Here is a 22,512-nt window from a genome sequence, read left to right on the forward strand (position 1 = left end):
GTATACAACTATTTGTAATGACGTGTGTCTGCTGCATTCATTTTCACAGATCTCATACTGCATATCAGATGTGGGTGATTCCAGAGGGCCTCTGCACAGGAAACCTTTCCCACCATGGACTCCAAAGGTTCCTGTCACAGCTGTAGGGAGCGTCTGGGGATACCTGCTGTGAGTATAGTCTGTCTCTAGAGATACCACATCTACCATGGTCAGATGGGGCCATTCTGTTTGAACTCTGAGGTCAAGAGGGTGAATTCCCAGGAGATTTAAACATCCTTTCTTCAGTAGAGGTGGAACCTGAGAGAAAGTCTTAGACCCCTCTGAAACCTAAGCTTTCTTTTAAATCCTCCTGTCTATTTAAATTTTTTTAAAATTCATGTTAGTTAACATATAGTGTATTATTCATTTCAGGGTTAGAATTTAGTGATTTATCAGTTGATATATACCTAGTGCTCATTACATCAAGTGCCCATCACCCATTTACCCCATCGCCCCCACCTGCCTCCCCTCCAGCAACCCTCAGTTTGTTTCCTAGGGTTCAGTGTTTTTTATGGTTTGCCTCCCTATTTTTATCTTATTTTATTTTTTCTTCCCTTCCCTGGGTTTATCCATTTTCTTAAATTCCATATATGAATGAAATCATATGGTGTTTGTCTTCCTCTGACTGACTTACTTCACTTAGCATGATACCATCTAGCTCCACCCATGTCCTTGCAAATGACAAGATTTTATCCTTTTGGATGGATAACTAATATTCAATTGTATATCTACACACACACATACACATACACACACACACTCTCTTCTTTCTCCATTCATCTCTCAGTGGACATCTGGGCTCTTTCCATATTTTAGTTATTGTGGACATTGCTGCTATAAACATTGCGGTTCATGTGCTGCTTCAAACCACTATTTTTGTATCCTTTGGATAAATACCTAGTAGAGCAATTGCCGGGTCATAGGCTAGTTCTTTTTTAAACTTTTTGAGGAACCTCCATACTGTTTTCCAGAGTGACTACACCAGTTTGCATTCCCACCAACAGTGTAAGAGGGATCCCCTTTCTCCACATCCTTGCCAACATCCATTGTTTCCTGACTTGTTTATTTTAGCCATTCTGAAAGGTGTGAGGTGGTATCTCATGGTTCTGATTTGGATTTCCCTGATGCTGTGTGATGTTGAACATTTTTTCATGTGTCTGTTAGCCATTTGTATGCCTTCTTTGGGGAAATGTCTCTTCATGTCTTCTGCCTATTGCTCTACTGGACTTCTTGATTTTGGGGTGTTGAGCTTGATAAGCACTTCATAGATTTTTGGATACCAGCCCTTTATCAGATATGCCATTTGCAAATATCTTCTCCCATTCTACAGGTTGCCTTTAGTTCTGCTGATTGTTCCCTTTGTTGTACAACAGTTATTTATCCTGATAAAGTCCCAATAGTTCATAAAGTCCTACTGTCTCTTTTATCTCAGTCCTGCTGGCTCAATAATCCCCTCCCCCAGAATATGAGCTTAACATCATCCCTGCAGTTCTTTACTAAACAGGGGATGCAGGCCCAGGCCACAGGCACATGCTTAGTGTGTGACCTCTGGCCAGTGTCTGGACTTCTCCAAACCCCATTCCAAAAAAACAAACAAACAAAAATAAAAAATCAAAGGACCTGGCCTTCATCCAAACGCTCACAAATGCCAGGTCTTCTCAGACCTATTCTTTGGCACTATTCTTTGCTTAATTCCAACAAATTCTCAAACAGAATGAAATAGTAGAAAAGTCTAGAAAAAAAAATCCTTATAGGTGGTATAGTGTGGGATTAAGGATTTAAGTCTTGGAACTAAGTCCTTTTACCAGTCCTGCAGCTCCCTTCCTGTGTTTCCTTGGCAGAGTCATTTCAACGTCTCTGTGCTTTGGTTTCCATATCAGCAAAACAGAGGTAATATCTGGGCCTACTGCATACGGTTATTGTGGGAATTTGATGATAGATATATGTCAGGCATTTAGAATACAAGTACCTAACACCTAGTAAGCACTAAGTAAGTATTAGTTATTGTTTATAATAGAGGTAGTAAATACAATTTTATGTATGACTTTAGCTGTGATAATTCTTATCTGTAATATAATTTATGATATTGAAAATAATGTTTAATATCAGGAATGATGACTTACATTACTAGAAATAATGTTTAATAATTGTAGTATTAATTCAGCTCAGACTGGCAACCATAATTTAACTCATTATCCTGATAATCTCCCCTTAAAATGTTATAAATACTTTAATATATTATTTCTAATTTTTTGTTATTATCGTATTTGCATACTGCTTTGCAGATGACAAATACAAAAGATTCAAAAAAAAACTCACCATTTGTTATATATTTCTTTGGTTGGCGTCATTAGCAAGATGCATTCGAACTTTCTGTAACAGAGCAGAAGCTACAGGTGGCTACATATTTTTTTGTCCTTTATGACATTGACTTTCAATATTATGAGATAGCTGGGAGAGGGGACCTGACATGGACACCTCATTAATGTCTCCTGAGTTTCAAAGCTGGAACATATAAAGCCAATTTTTCTTCCTGACTATGCCCAAGGACCAGCTCAATTTACAGGAGGAATAAGTGCCTCACAACTGCCATCCACCAGGTCTTATTCAGTTTAAGAGGCACTGAAAGTCTTCCCAACCGAAGGGGTTTGCCTGGGTTTACCTCCTTTGCGTCATCTTTTAGAGACTGGGAATCATGCAGTTTTCCTGAATTAGAAGGTCTTGTTCCCTTGGATGAGTGCAAACCTCCTAGCAGAGATATTATTATATGTGAGCATTTATTCCCTTTTCTTTTTTTTTTAATTTTTTATTTTTTATAAACATATATTTTTATCCCCAGGGGTACAGGTCTGTGAATCACCAGGTTTACACACTTCACAGCACTCACCAAAGCACATACCCTCCCCAATGTCCATAATCCCACCCCCTTCTCCCAAACCCCCTCCCCCCAGCAACCCTCAGTTTGTTTTGTGAGATTAAGAGTCACTTATGGTTTGTCTCCCTCCCAATCCCATCTTGTTTCATTGATTCTTCTCCTACCCACTTAAGCCCCCATGTTGCATCACCACTTCCTCATATCAGGGAGATCATATGATAGTTGTCTTTCTCTGCTTGACTTATTTCGCTAAGCATGATACGCTCTAGTTCCATCCATGTTGTCACAAATGGCAAGATTTCATTTCTTTTGATGGCTGCATAGTATTCCATTGTGTATATATACCACCTCTTCTTGATCCATTCATCTGTTGATGGACATCTAGGTTCTTTCCATAGTTTGGCTATTGTGGACATTGCTGCTATAAACATTCGGGTGCACGTGCCCCTTTGGATCACTACATTTGTATCTTTAGGGTAAATACCCAGTAGTGCAATTGCTGGGTCATAGGGCAGTTCTATTTTCAACATTTTGAGGAACCTCCATGCTGTTTTCCAGAGTGGCTGCACCAGCTTGCATTCCCACCAACAGTGTAGGAGGGTTCCCCTTTCTCCGCATCCTCGCCAGCATCTGTCATTTCCTGACTTGTTTATTTTAGCCATTCTGACTGGTATGAGGTGATATCTGATTGTGGTTTTGATTTGTATTTCCCTGATGCCGAGTGATATGGAGCACTTTTTCATGTGTCTCTTGGCCATCTGGATGTCTTCTTTGCAGAAATGTCTGTTCATGTCCTCTGCCCATTTCTTGATTGGATTATTTGTTCTTTGGGTGTTGAGTTTGCTAAGTTCTTTATAGATTCTGGACACTAGTCCTTTATCTGATATGTCGTTTGCAAATATCTTCTCCCATTCTGTCAGTTGTCTTTTGATTTTGTTAACTGTTTCCTTTGCAGTGCAAAAGCTTTTGATCTTGATGAAATCCCAATAGTTCATTTTTGCCCTTGCTTCCCTTGCCTTTGGTGTTGTTCCTAGGAAGATGTTGCTGCGGCTGAGGTTGAAGAGGTTGCTGCCTGTGTTCTCCTCAAGGATTCTGATGGAGTCCTTTCTCACATTGAGGTCCTTCATCCATTTTGAGTCTATTTTCGTGTGTGGTGTAAGGAAATGGTCCAATTTCATTTTTCTGCATGTGGCTGTCCAATTATCCCAGCACCATTTATTGAAGAGGCTGTCTTTTTTCCATTGCACATTCTTTCCTGCTTTGTCGAAGATTAGTTGACCATAGAGTTGAGGGTCTATTTCTGGGCTCTCTATTCTGTTCCATTGATCTATGTGTCTGTTTTTGTGCCAGTACCATGCTGTCTTGATGATGACAGCCTTGTAATAGAGCTTGAAGTCTGGAATTGTGATGCCACCAACATTGGCTTTCTTTTTCAATATCCCTTTGGCTATTCGAGGTCTTTTCTGGTTCCATATAAATTTTAGAATTATTTGTTCCGTTTCTTTGAAAAAGATGGATGGTACTTTGATAGGAATTGCATTAAATGTGTAGATTGCTTTAGGTAGCATAGACATTTTCACAATATTTATTCTTCCAATCCAGGAACATGGAACATTTTTCCATTTCTTTGTGTCTTCCTCAATTTCTTTCATGAGTACGTTATAGTTTTCTAGGTATAGATTCTGTGCCTCTTTGGTTAGGTTTATTCCTAGGTATCTTATGGTTTTGGGTGCAATTGTAAATGGGATTGACTCCTTAATTTCTCTTTCTTCTGTCTTGCTGTTGGTGTAGAGAAATGCAACTGATTTCTGTGCATTGATTTTATATCCTGACACTTTACTGAATTCCTGTATAAGTTCTAGCAGTTTTGGAGTGGAGTCTTTTGGGTTTTCCATATATAGTATCATATCATCTGCGAAGAGTGATAATTTGACTTCTTCTTTGCCGATTTGGATGCCTTTAATTTCCTTTTGTTGTCTGATTGCTGAGGCTAGGACCTCTAGTACTATGTTGAATAGCAGTGGTGATAATGGACATCCCTGCCGTGTTCCTGACCTTAGCGGAAAAGCTTTCAGTTTTTCTCCATTGAGAATGATATTTGTGGTGGGTTTTTCATAGATGGCTTTGATGATATTGAGGTATGTGCCCTCTATCCCTACACTTTGAAGAGTTTTGATCAGGAAGGGATGCTGTACTTTGTCAAATGCTTCTTCAGCATCTATGGAGAGTATCATATGGTTCTTGTTCTTTCTTTTATTGATGTGTTGTATCACATTGACTGATTTGCGGATGTTGAACCAACCTTGCAGCCCTGGAATAAATCCCACTTGGTCGTGGTGAATAATCTTTTTAATGTACTGTTGAATCCTATTGGCTAGTATTTTGTTGAGTATTTTCGCATCTGTGTTCATCAAGGATATTGGTCTATAGCTCTCTTTTTTGGTGGGATCCTTGTCTGGTTTTGGGATCAAGGTGATGCTGGCCTCATAAAATGAGTTTGGAAGTTTTCCTTCCATTTCTATTTTTTGGAACAGTTTCAGGAGAATAGGAATTAGTTCTTCTTTAAATGTTTGGTAGAATTCCCCCGGGAAGCCGTCTGGCCCTGGGCTTTTGTTTGTTTAGAGATTTTTAATGACTGTTTCAATCTCCTTACTGGTTATGAGTCTGTTCAGGCTTTCTATTTCTTCCTGGTTCAGTTGTGGTAGTTTATATGTTTCTAGGAATGCATCCATTTCTTCCAGATTGTCAAATTTGTTGGCGTAGAGTTGCTCATAGTATGTTCTTATAATAGTTTGTATTTCTTTGGTGTTAGTTGTGATCTCTCCTCTTTCATTCATGATTTTATTTATTTGGGTCCTTTCTCTTTTCTTTTTGATAAGTCGGGCCAGGGGTTTATCAATTTTATTAATTCTTTTAAAGAACCAGCTCATAGTTTCGTTGATTTGTTCTATTGTTTTTTTAGTTTCTATTTCATTTATTTCTGCTCTGATCTTTATGATTTCTCTTCTCCTGCTGGCTTAGGGTTATATTCCCTTTTCTGATCAGCCCATTACTCCCTGAAGGGAGGGATCTCTTATTACATCCTTGCCACACGTCAGATATCATGCCAGGTTATTATGGTGGTTAATTTTATGTGTCAACTTGACTAGGCCATGGAGTACCCAGACATTTGGTCAAACATATTTTATTATGGTCAAACATTTATTCTGTGTAGGTCTCCAATGGTATTTATGGATGAGATTACCAACTGAACAAAAAACAAATTGTCCTCTTTCATGTGGGTGGAATTTATCTCATCAGTTGAAGGCCCAAATAAAACAAGACTTTCCCCTGAGTGAAAGAGAATTTCCTCCTGTCTGATTACTTTAAGCTGGGGCATTGTTTTTTGTTTCATTTTGTTTTGTTTCATGCCTTGTACTCAAACTGAAACATCAGCTCTTCCTGGGTCAAGCCTGCCAGCAACTGGACTGAAACTTATACCATCAGTTCTCTCCAGCTTGCTAACTGCTGATCTTAGGACTTGTCAGGCTCTGTAATTGCATGCGCCAATTCCTTGTAATAAATCTCTTTATACACACACACACACACACACACACACACACATATACATATAGGGAGAGACTGGAGATTAATTTAGTTAATTAGCACTGCCTAAACTTTTTCATGTCATTGTATACATAGAATATAATAAAATATATTTGCTTATTGGGCTAAAATGACAACATTTCTAGTAGTTCGAAGTAACTGGTCACCCCCAGGCCTTACTGGCCACCCAAGAGCTGAGGATTTAATGTGTTGGTACATTTGTAGCCTATCTGTGGCACACTGGCTGGGAAACTTGGAGTTAGATTACTTGGCCACAGTCACATGTTTGTTAGGGAAGCAGAAGAGGAAAACTGTTCATTTAGAAATTAAAATTAGACATACCAAAGTTTGAATGCAAGATCTGCTATTGATTGTGGCTGAATGATTCTGGGTAATTAGGATAACCTCTCTGTGCCTCAGTTTCCCCATCTATAATATAGGGATTATAATAGTACCTTTCTCCTGGGTCATGAAAAAGTGAAATGTAAACTACATAAAGGACTCAACATAGATGTGGGTATCTAGTAAACACTCTGTGCATTCTAATACCACTACTGATAATAATAACAATAAAGTGGCAAACAGTGTCCTGACTCCAAAGTACATGTTCTTTCACTGCTTTTCCTGAAGACATGCTTCCCCAGTTTTACAGTTTTGTAATGAAGTTGCCCTACTTCTACTTCAGGCAAGGCTCTTCTGGAAGCTTATGTGGTGGTGTTTGTATGTGGGTCAAGAGGATGGGCTGGAGTGGTGCCATTCTCTAGCAGTTCTATCTGCAACCCTTCCAAAGCAGTTTTCACAGAATTGCGTTTGCCATCTCCTGTTAAACTTACTGGCCAGTAGACTGAACCAACCAAATCAAGTAGGTAGTTTTTTGCCGCCATTCACAACAACCCAATAGAGTGGTGTTGCAGTTGGAGCAAGTTCATGAGAAGCAGGTCTAAAGAAGGAAAAATAACACTGACCAAATAAAAGTAATGCTTATCTTCTGAAAATTTTGTTTCTGCCTGTATAGCTCACTCAGAGTTAGGAAATCATTCTTTAGAAAGAGGTCCTTTATGGTGGTCCAGCAAAATTGGTCATAAATTGGTAAATACTGGTCATAAAATCATAAATACTCCCACCTCTTCAACATAGAGTACTGGGCCAGTGCTTCCCACCACCTCGTTATCTCTGAATATCAGAGTTTGAACAACTATCTCACTGCTCCAGTCAGTGATCTGGGACGCCTTGATTGTATCCCACCTCTTCAACATAGAGTACTGGGCCAGTGCTTCCCACCACCTCGTTATCTCTGAATATCAGAGTTTGAACAACTATCTCACTGCTCCAGTCAGTGATCTGGGACGCCTTGATTGTATGTTCAGACAAGAGGTGGGAGAAGTAGCATTAAGCCCAACTTGCCTAGTTATCTGGTTGAAGAAAGGCAAGATCAAATCCCACAGAGTAGTAATGATGACAAACAGAAATGGATAGAAATAAGATAATTCACAATAAAGCTTATAACATTTGATGGCATTTAAAAAAAATGGTCTTGCTCTGAGTTTGGACTAAGTCTTAACTATAGAAGAGTTGCCAATCAAATAGAAGATTCTTCCTCACTCCCCATTAAAAGTGTCATCAAGAAGGCTCTTCTTGGCTAACTGCACAGTCTCAAATCTAGGTCAGCCTGTGTCCATTTCTGTGAAGCTGAGATGTTCTTACTGTGTTGTCAGTCATCCCAGTTCATGCACTTTCTGATTAATCTGGAATCTGGCAAATTCTCGAAATCATCTCTCCAAGTGTCTAGAATGAGCTGAATGGAGCACAGCTAGCTTTATGATTAAGAAGACTTCCCACTTAATTTTTCCCTTTGTGATTTATTAGGAAATCATTTTTGGAATGGGGATAGTGTCATTCTTTGATTATTTTCTCAAGGCTTATAGCAATGATAAAGACAAAAATTCCTGGTATTTACAAACAGAGGTAGGCCTGCATAATTTCCCCCAATAGCATAATAGATACTGTGTATACAAAAAGAAGATGCCAGCTGAAATCCATTAGCCTCTTCCAGGTATATGAAACCAAATGGAGCTTGGTGAGTTTAGATGTTAATTCTTTCTGGTGAGGGGAGGCATTTCAGTTCTCCATTTCTTATTTCTTTATTTCACTTATTTCTATTGTTTACTTATTCATTCGCAAGCATTTATTGAACAGTTGTGTTTCAGGCAACAGAGTAAGCCCTAGTACTACAATGTCAAGTCATGCAAGGTCCTTGCTCTCAGGAAGCTTATGGCCTAGTGGGATTATTTAATAAACCAGTATGGTGATAATGATATTAATAAGCAACACAAAGTATTTACCATGTACCAGACACAATTCTAAGCATTCCACATTTATTAGTTCATTTAATCCTCACCAAAACCCCTTGAGTTAGATTCTATTATTATTATTATTATTTTCCCAATTTATAGACAAGGATACTGAGGGCTAAGTAACCTTCCCAAAGCCACATTGCTGGTAAGTATAAGAGCCAACATTCAAATCCAGGGAGACTGATCCTAAGGTGAGGCTTTTAACCATTAAGCATCCTGCCTCTTCAATATGGTACCATAGAGAAAAGAGGTGTCATGGAAACTGCTAAGCCAGATTGGGAGCTTGAGGAGGCTTTGCAAAGATAGTGACTATTGAACTAAATTTTAAAGGATGAGGAGCCAATAGCTAGATGAATACAGAGGAAAGGGCATTTCAAACAGAAGAAACCATACATATGAGGTCATAAAGGCCTGAAACACTGTGACATGTTCAGGAAATTACAAGTAGTTCCATATGGCAGGAACATATGGGTGAATGTCAGGAGATGATTCTAGCAGGGGAAAAAAGAGATCATAAAGATGATTTGTAGAGTAAGCTAAGAAGTTTGAAAATTATCCTGAAAGTTATATATAGCCATTGAAGGACCTTTAGAACAGTTTTGTACAACAATCATTCTGGTAGTAGTACTGAGCAGACTGGAGGCAGGGGGGTCAAGACTGGAAGCATAGAGCTCATTTATGAAATTATTACCATAGTTCACATAAAAAAATTTATGAAGATGAGCCAGACTGATAAAAAAGAGAATGGAAGGGATGAATATAAGCAATGTGAAACAGGTAGGAAGATTGGCCTTGGAGAATGAGGGGAAGGGAGGAGTTAGCAGATCCCCAGTTTCTGCTTGGTTGACAGTACTACCGAGCTCCCAAATTCTAGAGCACAATAGGTGGTAACCAACAAATGTCCTATAATAAATGAAGAATATATAAATCAATGTATAGCCAGTGTTAGATATTTAGAGAGTATAAGGTATCATTGCCTGGATGTAGAGAGTGAAGGGAAAAATGAGTCATGAACGGTCCAAGGTTTCTAGCTCGTGTAACTTTCTTCCTTCACGAGACAGCTATACAGGAGGATGAGCAACTAGGGACAAGGATGAGGAGTTAGGGTTTAAATACATTAAGCTAGAGGTGCTATGAGACACCCACATGAAGTGATATGTGCAAAGAAGAAACCAGGATAGGGATGAAATCATAATAGTAGCTAACACTAAGTATATACTCAGTTCAACACTGTTTTAAGTGCTTTGTAATGACTTGTTCAGTATTTCCCTAAATCCTACAAGTTAGCTATTGTTATTAGTACACTTATACATAGACAGTGAAATTAATGGTCAGAGAGGTTAGTAACCCATTCACACAGCTTATAAATGGTAGAGCCAAGACTTAAACCCACACTGTTCTAGTCCCAAGACTGAGGTTTTAAACATTATGCTTTGGTAGCTGCCAATCCATAGCAAAGACAGCACATGAATTTAAAGTACTTAAGAGAGAATGTGGTTAAGGCAGGGAGTCCCTGTAATATTCCCATTGCAATAACCCAGCAGAGCTCTCATTCATGCCCTGTTCATTCTGCTTCTTAGCAGATCTCACTTCTGCCATTAGCTGGCATTTGATCACCTATTTTTTCCACATTTCTTTGCAGAGTATCCAGGGTTGAGACTATTATTTTATCCAATAGTCAAATCTGGGATGACCAACTTGTCCCAGTTTGTTTGAGATTGAAGGGCTTCTCAGAATATGAGACTTCCAGTTTTAAAACCAGAGCAGTCCTGGGGAAAACAGGAAAAACTGGTCATCCTGACACATTTAACCATAATCAAGAAAGGGAAGTTTAGGAATCAGGTCAGGCCAATTTGAATCTTACCATCTCATATCCAAAGAAGGATATGTGAACTACATCAGCCGTTACTTCTGAGGCATGGCCAGATTACTAGGCAATCTTCTGTCAGCTCATGATTAATGAATTCCAACATAAAACAAGATTTCTGTTTTGTTTTTTTAAACGCATTTGAAACCTTTAGATTATTCTTCACCACCTTCAGCTGTTGACAGGAGCATGTGAATGTCCTTAACTAATTACAACAAACGTCTAATTCATCAGCTTCCCAGATAACTTTTGTATAGAGTGTGATACCTTTGGAAGAGTTCTCTTCACTCTCATCTTTAGAACAGTGGTGGGGTGTAGGAGTCTTAATGAAATGACAGGCCCTTAAATAGAGCTCAGTGATGTGATGGACAAGTGCACATAGGAAAAGACCTTGGACTGGTCTCTCCTTACCTTGGGCCAAGCCTGACTATGAGACTTTCCTCTCATTCTTGAGCCTTAAATGACAACCTTCTTTTGGATGTGATTCGTGGAGAAACCTGCAAGACCTAGGGATCCAGAAATGACAGGAGCTCCCAGAGACCAGGGTCAAAATCATAGAGGGTATTTATTGTGTATCACACTTGCAGGTTCTGTTAGTTCAGTGTGAAATATGCATGATGTATTAACAGAGGTATATCAAAGTTTCTAGAAAACATGGTTTACCTCCCTTCAATACTTCTATGAAAAATAAAATCTTCTAAATTTGTTAGCGGACTCCAGTTAGTGAAGATTAGCTGTATTTTTATTGTCTCTACAGGGAAAGTTCGAAAGAAAACTTGAAGGAACCAAAAGCAGAAGCAAGAGCCATGTCATCTGATCCTTGTAGCTTCCTTCATTAGGCAAAAACAGGTCTGAGAAAAGCTGGTGCACAGCATGGAAAAATGGTGTATTTCATGTGACAAGAGAGAGGGACTTTTTGAGCAGTCTTTTCTGCATAGTATAGAGCAGAAGCCAGCCAATGCTTTCTGTAAAGGGCCTGATAATGATAATAATTATTTTTAGCTTTGTAAGCCCTTGTGACTATCAGAAACACTCAGCTCTGCCACCTTAAAGAGAAAGCAGCCATAGATGATATACAAACAGTTAAGCATCGCTATGTTCCAATAGAACTTTATAAAAACAGGCAGTGAGCCAGGTTTGACCCCTTGGTCATAGTTTGCCTACATGTGATCTAATGGTTAGAGGAACTCCAAGACAATCGCCTAACTCTACTACCATACACAGCATTATGCGTAGTGTCCACATTTTTATAAATGTAGGTTTGCATATATGTAAAGAGCCCTTTTAAAGTTCCCTACGTTAAGTGTTTTTTAAAACATAGTTCAGTTACATTAAATAGCGGATGAAACATATTTGTCCTAAAATCATTTGAAGCACAGAAATAGTTGTTTAAGGAGGCTTCTGTTTATTTTCTCTTCATACCCTTGCGGCCATTATATATATAACAGGCCCTAGAATACTCTTTTGCCTGATTTGAATGCTTCCTAAAATTCCAAAGTTGTTCCTGGCCACACACACATTCTGAATAATATTGTGAAGCAATTAATCATTTCAGTAGCAAAAGAAATACCTTCTGTTCTACATTTATGAAGTATTTCCCCAAGAATTTGCCTTTTTTCCTCACAAGTCATGGATGGTAGACAGGGTACATGGTTATTCCAAGTTACATAGGAAACTAAGGCCTGGAGAAGCTATGCAACTTACTCATATGACACAAAAGTTACAACCCTATTCTTGACTCCACAGCTAGTGCTCCTGCCACTGTAGCATAAATAAGATAATCACATACTTTATACTATTATATAACTCTTGATTTATAGTGTCATCTAACAGTGGGGAATGGACATAGACTGAATTGCATAATGAGACATTTATTTCTAAACTAATGATGTTTATTCCAATCATAAAACTCAGCTGAAGAAGCTATGCGAATCACTGTGTGACTCAGTCTGTTAAGTATCTGATTCTTGATTTTGGCTCAGGTCATGATCTCAGGGTCCTGGGATGGAACCCTGCATTGGCCATCCCCTCCTCCCAGCAGGCAGTCTGCTTAGCTCCCTCTCCTGCTGCCCCTCCCCCACAGTGCACATGCATGCACTCTCTAAAATAATATTTTTCTTAAAAAAGCTATTCAGAGATAAGCCTGCTAAAGCTTCCTGTAATACAATTTTTAGGATCAGAGCCAAGAAAGCCACATGATAAGGGAAAGTACCTTATGTCATCCAGAAACTAAATGTCCTTGGAGAGGGTCTAAGACATACCCACCTTATAATGAACTCTAATTTATGACAAATAATATTTTAGTTAGATTCTAATGTCAGATTTTTCTGTTGTGGTTTTTCAAGCAACATGGTCTTAAAAGCTGTCATGTAATAAAGATTTTGACAGATAGGTGATAAGAAATGAAAAAGTTGCAAACAAACTGCTATGTTCCAATGTTAGTAATTCATTTTCTCACGCAGTTTTTATTTTCCAACTCCTAACAATTTGCATTTTTCTTATTTATCATAAAACCACATGGAATACACAAATTGGGTGAATTTTAGCATGAACCATAATAACTTATGAGCAATTACAGAAGCACATGTACACAGTCCCTGAGTAATTTGTCTTTCTGCTTGCTGTCAAATAAATAATATTTGCATCTTGAACCTGCCTATAATAATTTTGCTATGGTATCATCACCTGGAGCAATTTATACTGTGTAGTTGTTACACCCAGTTGTCTCATATCTTATTATCCAAAATCCAATTTTAAATTCAAACAAATGAAAAAAACCACAATAATTTGTTGATGTACTTTCTAAAACAGGCTAATGACTTAAATAGCAACTTAGTTTAACCATGCCCAGTTCAAAGGGAACATGATCTACCTATCAGGTGACATCTAGAGTTTACAAGCAAGATGGACCATTTCTAATAGTTCCATGTGTAGGGCCAGGAGGACAAATTCTTTTTTTTTTTAAGATTTTATTTATTTATTTGACAGAGAGACATCACAAGTGGGCAGAGAGGCAGGCAGAGAGAGAGGAAGGGGAAACAGGCTCCCCACTGAGCAGAGAGCCGGATGCAGGACTCGATCCCAGCACTCTGGGATCATGACCCAAGCTGAAGGCAGAGGGCTTAACCCACTGAGCCACCCAGGCGTCCCCAAATTCTTTATCAGATATTCTGTTGAATTCCCTTTCTTATATTTGGATTAATTAACTGTGTAGACTTCTCTAGTTTGAAAGCAAAGCACTTGGGAAACACAGATGCTTTTTTTGTTTACCTCAGATAAATTGAAATTAATCAATCTATCTCACTCAGCACACCCCTCCTTTCTGTCTCTCCACCCCTCCCGTCTTCTCTCCTACATTTATGGTTTACTTGTTTTAAATTTCGGGCAGATGGATAAACTAGTTTGAATATATATATATATATATATATATACACACACACATACATATATATGTATGTATATAGTCTATATACATATATATATCATATATACATATATAATATTGGAATATTTAGGTAGATATATTCAGAGAAACTTTTCAGAGCACTTGCAAAATTGAAATATGGAAATACCCTAAAGATGCAAGCAGTAATTAAAATATATATTATTCTAACTCCATTCTCACACTTTTGTCTTAAGTGGTTTACTGTCCCGAAATTGTGAGTCATCCCTAGTTGCGGTATAAAAACATTTATAAAATTTTGTCATGTTCTATAATGAAATAAATGTAACAGAATGCATCTAGGATGCCAGGACAATTATATATTTTTTAAAGATTTTATTTATTTATTTGACAGACAGAGATCACAAGTAGGCAGAGACACAGGCAGAGAGGAGGCAGAGAGGAGGAAGCAGGCCCCCTGCCAAGCAGAGAGCCCGATGTGGGGCTCGATCCCAGGACCCTGAGATCATGACCTGAGCCGAAGACAGAGATTAACCCACTGAGCCACCCAGGCGCCCCCAGGACAATTTTCATATCTGCTTGTATTGAGCTATGGAGTGAATACAGGGACCAATGAGACATTAAAAGAATAAGCTCAGTCAGAATCATCATGAGAAACCTAGAATTGAATCACACATTTGAAAAGGGACTGCAAAGAATGTTTAACAGGTCTGTGGATCCTCACTGCCAATTCTGTGGGAGAGGAGGAACACAGGAGACAAGTTTATAAAGGATTTCTTTGGACTTTAGATAATGGCAAATGTTCAAAGCAGCATGGGCCTCAGGTTGACTTACTAGGTGAGGCCCCAGTAGATAATGTTCTGATAAAGTAAACATTTTCTGGGAAAGTAAACATTTTCATTACAAACAATAATGACAAGTATGTTAGCTCTTTAAACCAGGTCTATGTAATCATAAACTAAATAATCTTTAAGAAAGTCATTTAATATAGGCAATCTGTTTCCTTTCATGAAAAACGAAGGGCCACATGAATTTTAAAGTCTCTTCTAATTCAAAGTCTATGATTTTATGATGAAGGCAAAACAATCACCTGTCCTCTGGTATTGGTTTAAGCCAAGTACCAGAGACGATAGCAAGGCTTGCAAAAAACATGTCTCCATGTAGACATGGAGTAAAAAGCAGCAATTTGCTCAAACTACTTCACATGTCTGTCCCCAAATGGCTCTTCTACTGCCCAACTTTGGAACTTAAAATTCCTCTCCTTGGGAAAGGAGCAAGATGGTGGAGGAGTAGGAGACCGAGCTCTCAATCAGGTCCCAGGAGTTCAGTTAGATAGATATCAAACCATGCTGAACACCTACAAACTCAACAGGAGATGGAAGAGACGAAGAGCAGCAATTCTAGGAACAGAAAATTGACCCCTTTTTGGAAGGTAGGACAAGCGGAGAAGTGAATCCAAAGTGATGGGAAGATATATTGCAGGGGGAGGAGCCAGCTCCTGACAAGAGAGCAGAGGAGCACAAAATTGGAACTTTTAGAAGTCTACTCTACTAAGGGATCTCACTCCAGAAGCTAAGTGGGAGGTGGAGTCCTGGCAGAAACAGTGTGGTCTCAGGACCCGCAGAAACACAAAAAGACCAAGGATGTCTGACTGTGGCAAAATTCCCAGGTATCAGAGAAGGGAAGCTGGCTGCAGAGACAGAGCTGAGCAGTGGGCTTTCAGCTCAGGGTTACCTTAAACCATGATCTGAGGCACAGTCAGGCCCTTGTTCTTTAAGCACACACCCCAAAAGCAGCAGATCTGGGGAGACCCCCTCTTTCCTTCTCCAGCAGGAGCAGTGCAGGAGCATGCTGTAGGAATCTTCTGGGTTTGGAGACTACAATTGGGGCCATGCACCAGAAATAGAAATGCTCAGTCACAGACTGGGTGAGCTTGGAGTGCAGCCGAAGCCCAGGGAGATAGGAGGGATTGACACCTTTTCTCTGAGGGCACACTGGGGGGATTAACTGCTTTTCTCTGAGGGCACACTGAGGAGTGGGGCCCTGAGCTCTCGGCTCCTATGGGGCTGGAGATTGGGAGGTCGCCGTTTTCATTCTGTCCTCCAAAGCTGTACGGAAAACGTTCAGGGAACAAAAGCTACCAAGAGCAAACCTGAGCAGATTATTTAGCCTGGCCACTGGCAAGGGCAGTGAAATTGTGCCTCAAGCAAAAACATTTGAGAATCACTGCAACGGGCCTCTCCCCAGAAGATCAGCAAGAACATCCAGCCATGAACAAGTTCACTAATCAGTGAGAACTGTGGAACTCCAGAACTAGGGGAAAGGAACACATAGAATTCAATGCTTTTTTCCCATACTTTAGTCTTTCAAAGTTAATTTTTTTTAATTTATTTTTTCTTATTTTATTTTTTAAAATTTTCCTCCTTCCTACTTTAAAGTTTTTAAACTATTTTATCTTATCAATACCTTTTAAAAAATCTTTTTAAATTTTCATTGGTATAGTCATATTTTATCCCTTCATTGTATTTGTCCTTATTTCTTTTATACATTTAGGGTTTTTTTTCTTTAAAATTTTGGGATACATTTTTTTCTAATAGATCAAAATATACCCTAAATCTAGCACATAGCTTTGTTCTAGTATCCAGCCTGATCAGATTCTTTCCTCTTTTTTTATTTTTCCTTCTTTCAACCAACTTCTTATCTTATCAATGCTTTTTTTAGAATCTTTTTAAATTTTCATCTTTATGGTCATATTCAATCCCTTCATTGTGTTTACCCTGATTTTGGTATATATATATATATGTTTTTCTTTCTTTAAAATTTTAGGAGGTAGTTTCTTCTAACACACCAAAATACATCCATAATCAAGTGTGTAGCTCTGTTCTATTCACCACTATAATATATATGTATATATTTTTCTTATTTCCCCTTTCCTTCTCCCCCTAGTTTCAGATCTCTTCTGATTTGGTTAGTGCATATTTTTCTGGGGTCATTGGTTAGTGTATATTTTTCTGGGGTCAATACTAAAAGGTCACCCTTTTAGTATTTTTCTCTCATTCATCTATTCTTACCTGGATAAAATGACAAGGTTGAAAACTCACTACAGAAAAAAGAACAAGATATGGCTAGGGGCTGTATCAGTATGGACATCAGTAATATGTCAGAACTAGAGTTCAAAATGATGATTATTAAGGTGCTAGCTGGGCTCAAAAAAGCATGGAAGATATTAGAGTATCTCTTTCTGGAGAAATAAAAGATCTAAAATCTAACCAAGTTGAAATTTTAAAAAGCTGTTAATGAGGTGTAATAAAAAATGGAGGCTCTTACTGCTAGGGTATATGAGGCAGAAGAGAGAATTCGTGATATAGAAGCCCAAATGATAGAGAATAATGAAGGTGAGTAAAAGAGAGACAAACAACTACTGGACCATGAGGGGGGAATTCGAGAGGTAAGTAATACCATAAGATGAAAGAATATTAGAATAATTGGGATTACAGAAGAAGAGAGAGGGGGGCAGAAGGTATATCAGAGCAAATTATACCAGAGATTTTTCCTAATTTTGTGAAGGGAACAAGCATTAAAATCCAGGAGGCACAGAGAACCCCCTCAAAATCAATAAAAATAGGTCCACACCCCATCATCTAATAGTAAAACTTACAAGTCTCAGTGACAAGGAGAAAATCCTGAAAGCAGCTCAGGATAAGAGGTGTGTAACATACAATGGTAGAAATATTAGACTGGCAACAGACCTATCCACAGAGACCTGGCAGACAAGAAAGGATTGGCATGATATATTCAGAACACTAAATGAGAAAAATATGCAGCCACGAATACGATAACCAGCTAAGCTATCATTGAAAATAGAAGGAGAGATAAAAAGTTTCCAGGACAAACAAAAGTTAAAAGAATTTGCAAACACCAAACCATGCCTAGAGGAAATATTGAAAGGGGCCCTCTAAACCAAGAGAGAGCCTTAAAATAACAGACCAGAAAGGAACAGAGACAATATACAGTGACAGTCACCTTACAGGCAATACAAAGTCACTAAAATAATATATTTCAATAGTTACCCTGGATATAAAAGGGCCAAATGCCCCAATCAAAAGACAGAGGGTTTCAGAATGGATTAAAAAAAAAAAAAAAAAAGCAAGACCCATCAATATGTTGTCTACAGGAAACTCATTTTAGATCAAAAGACACCTCCAGATTTAAAGTGATGGGGTAGAAAACAATTTACCATGTTAATGGATAGCAAAAGAAAGCTGGGTGACAGTACATATATCAGATAAATTGGATTTTAAGCCAAAGACCATAATAAGAGATGAGGAAGGACACTATACCATACTTAAAGTGTCTTTCCAACAAAAAGATCTAACAATTTTAAGTATCAATGTCCCTAACATGGGAGCAGCCAATTATGTAAACCAATTAATAACAAATTAAAGAAATGCATCAACAATAATAGTAGGAGACTTTAACACCCTGCTTACTAAAATGGACAGATCATCTAGGCAAAAGATCAACAAGAAAATAAAGGCTTTAAATGAGACACTGGACCAGATGGACATCACATTTATATTTACAACATTTTATCCCAAAACAACAGAATACACATTCTTCTCTAGTGCACGTGGAACATTTTCTAGAATAGATCACATCCTGGGTCACAAATCAGGTCTCAACAAATAGCAAAACATTGGGATCATCCCCTGAATATTTTCAGACCACAATGCCCTGAAACTAGAACTCAGTCACAAGAATGCAAAGTTTGGAAAAACTCAAATACATAGAGGCTAAAGAGCATCCCACTAAAGAATGAATGGGCCAACTAGGAAATTAAAGAAGAATTTTAAAAATTCATGGAAACAAATGAAAATGAAAACACAACAGTTCAAAATCTTTGGGACACAGAAAAGGTGATCCTGAGAGGAAAGTATATAACACAAGCCCTTCTCAAGAAACAAGAAAGGTCTCAAGAACACAACCTAACCTTACCCCTAAAAGAGCTGGAGAAAGAACAACAAAGAAAGCCTAAACCCAGCAAGAAAAGAGAAATCATAAAGATCAGAGCAGAAATCAATGAAATAGATATTAAAAGAACAGTAGGACGAACTAACAAAAGTAGCAGTGGGTTCTTTGAAAGAATTAATAAGAATGATAAGCCCCTGGTCAGATGTATCAAAAAGAAAAGAGAAAGGACACATATAAATAAAATCATGAATGAAAGAAGAGAGATCACAACCAACACTAAAGAAATAAAAACAATTATAAGAGCACATTATGAGCAACTATACACCAGGAAATATGACAATCTGGAAGAAATGGATGCATTCCTAGAGACATAAACTACCAAAACTAAACCAGGAAGAAATAGAAAACCTGAACAGATGCATAACCAGTAAGGAGATTGAAAAAGTCATCAAAAATCTCCCAACAAACAAGAGCCCAGGGCCAGATGGCTTCCCAGGGGAATTCTAACAAACATTTAAAGAATTAATTCCTATTCTCCTGAAACTGTTCCAAAAAATAGAAATGGAAGGATAAATTCCAAACTCATTTTATGAGGCCAACATTATCTTGATCCCAAAACCAAAGACCCCATCAAAAAGAGAATTACAGACCAATATCCTTGATGAACACAGATGCAAAAATTCCCACCAAAATACTAGCCAATAGGATTGAATAGTACATTAAAAGGATTATTCACCACAACCAAGTGGGATTTATCCCTGGGCTGCAAGATTGTTTAAATATCCACAAATCAATCAATGTGATAGAATACATTAATAAAAGAAATAAGAACCATATGATACTCTCAATAGATGCTGAAAAAGTATTTGACAAAGTACAGCAACCTTTCTTGATCAAAACTCTTCCCAGTGTTTGGGACGCCTTGGTGGCTCAGTGGGTTAAGCCTCTGCCTTCGGCTCAGGTCATGATCCCAGGGTCCTGGGATCAAGTCCTACATCGGGCTCCCTGCTCATCCGGGATCCTGCTTCCTCCTCTATCTGTGTGATCTCTGTCAAATAAATAAATTAAAAAAAAAAAACTCTTCACAGAGTAGTCATAATGGGTACATACCTCAATATCGTCAAAGCCATCTATGAAAAACCCACCACAAATACCTTTCTCAATGGAGAAAAACTGAGAGCTTTTTGCTAAGGTCAGGAACACAACAGGCATGTTCATTATCACCACTGCTATTCAACATAGTACTAGAAGTCCTAGCCTTAGCAAGAAACAGAAAGAAATAAAAGGCATCCGAATTGAAGTCAAACTTTCACTCTTTTCAGATGATATAATACTTAATGTGGAAAACCAAAAGACTCCACTCCAAAACTGTTAGAACTCACACAGGGATTCAGTAAAGTGTCAGGATATAAAATCAATGCACAGAAATCAGCTGCATTTCTATACACCAACAGCAAAACATTAGAAAGAGAAATTAAGGAGTCGATCCCATTTACAATTGCACCCAAAACCATAAGATACCTAGGAGTAAACCTAACCAAAGAGGCAAAGCATCTGTACTCAGAAAACCATAAAGTACTCATGAAAGAAATTGTGGAAGACACAAAGAAGTGGAAAAATGTTCCATGCTCACAGATTAGAAGAACAAATATTGTGAAACTGTCTATGCTACCTAAAGCAATTTACACATTTAACGCTACCCCTATCAAAATTCCATCAATTTTTTTCAAAGAAAGGGAGAAAATTATCCTAAAATTTATATGGAAGCAGAAAAGACTCTGAATAGCCAGATGAATGTTAAAAAAGAAAGCCAAAGTTGGTGGCTTCACAATTCCAGACTTCAAGCTCTTTTACAACGTTGTCATCATCAAGACAGTATGGTCCTGGCACAAAAACAGACACAGAGATCAATGCAACAGAACAGAGAGCCCAGAAATGGACCCTCAACTCTGTGGTCAATTAATCTTTGACAAAGCAGGAAAGAATGTCCAATGGAAAAAAGAGTTTCTTCAACAAATGGTGTTGGGAAAGTTGGACAGCTGCATGCAGGAGAATGAAACTGGACCATTTCCTTACACCACAGACAAAAATAGACTCAAAATGGATGAAAGACCTCAGTGTGAGACAGGAATCCATCAAAATCCTTGAGGAGAACACAGGCTGCAACCTTTTCGATCTCAACTGCATCAGCTTCTTCCTAGAAACATCATAGGCAAGGGAAGCAAGGGCAAAAATGAACTACTGGGACTTCATCAAGGTCAAAAGCTTTTGCACAGCAAAGGAAGCAGTCAACAAAACCAAAAGAAAACCGACAGAATGGGAGAAGACATTCTCAAATGATATATTAGATAAAGGGTTAGTATCCAAAATCTATAAAGAACTTATCAAACTCAATACCCAACGAACAAATAATCCAATCAAGGAATGGGCAGAAGACATGAACATACATTTTGGCTAAGATGAGTTCCAAATGGCTAACAGACACATGAAAAAAGTGCTCAAAATCACTAATCATCAAGGAAATGCAAGTCAAAACCACAGTGAGATAGCACCTGACACCAGTTAGAATGTCTAACATTAATAAGTGAGGAAATGACAGCTGTTGGTGAGGATGCAGAGAAAGGGGAACCCTCCTACACTGTTGGTGGGAATGCAAGCTGGTGCAGCCACTCTGGAAAACAGCTTGGAGTTTCCTCCAAAAGTTGAAAATAGAGCCACCCTACAACCCAGCAATGGCACTACTGGGTATTTAGCCTAAAGATACAAATGCAGTAATCCAAAGGGGCACATGCATCCAAATGTTTATAGCATCAATGTCCACAATAGCTAAACTATGGAAGGAACCTAGATGTCCATCAAGAGATCAATGGATAAAGAAGTGGTATATATATACAATGGAATACTATGCAACCATCAAAAAAATGAAATCTTGCCATTTGCAATGATGTGGATGGAAGTAGAGGATATTTTGCTAAGTGAAATAAGCCAATCAGAGAAAGATAATTTTATGATCTCTCTGATATGAGGAATTTGAGAGGCAGGTGGGGGGTTGTGGGGAGTAGAGAGGGAAAAAATGAAACAAGATGGTATCAGGAGGGAGACAAACCATAAGAGATTCAATCTCACAAAACAAACAGGGTTGCTGGGGGTTGGGGGGTGTAGAGATAGGATGGATGGATTATGGACATTGTGGAGGGTATGTGTTATGGTGAGTGCTGTGAAATCAGCAAGCATGATGATTCACAGACCTGTACCCCTAGGGAAAATAATGCATTATATGTTAATAAAAAATGATTACATATCTCTAAAAAATTCCCTTCCTTATTATTGTAATGTTTTTGTGTAAAAGCAATGTGTTTCCAGAAGGCCCATTTGGAAATTTATGAGATAGAGAAACTTTCAGGCTCTTATCACCAAG

At 38.3% G+C, this 22,512-nt stretch overlaps 2 protein-coding genes across 3 annotated transcripts in view; one reads left to right on the top strand and one right to left on the bottom strand.

Moving 5' to 3' along the window:
- IL1RAPL2 (interleukin 1 receptor accessory protein like 2) overlaps nucleotides 1–22,512 on the bottom strand; it is a 1,449,628-nt gene that overhangs the window by 645,136 nt on the left and 781,980 nt on the right. The window lies entirely within an intron of this gene.
- The window catches only part of LOC309856357 (uncharacterized protein), a 34,167-nt gene that overhangs the window by 6,283 nt on the left and 5,372 nt on the right, over nucleotides 1–22,512 (top strand). Inside the window, exons 3-4 of one of the 2 annotated variants that reach the window (XM_082717425.1) lie at nucleotides 50–168; nucleotides 11,478–11,566. In XM_082717425.1, coding sequence (XP_082573551.1) covers nucleotides 50–168; nucleotides 11,478–11,559 — 201 coding nt within the window. In that variant the 3' untranslated portion in view covers nucleotides 11,560–11,566. Of the gene's footprint in view, nucleotides 1–49; nucleotides 169–11,477; nucleotides 11,567–22,512 lie in introns of those variants that run through there. The other variant, XM_082717426.1, reaches the window with a different exon arrangement.

Source organism: Mustela nivalis (assembly GCF_964662115.1).
Source record: "Mustela nivalis genome assembly, chromosome: X".
Taxonomy (NCBI): Eukaryota; Metazoa; Chordata; class Mammalia; order Carnivora; family Mustelidae; genus Mustela; species Mustela nivalis.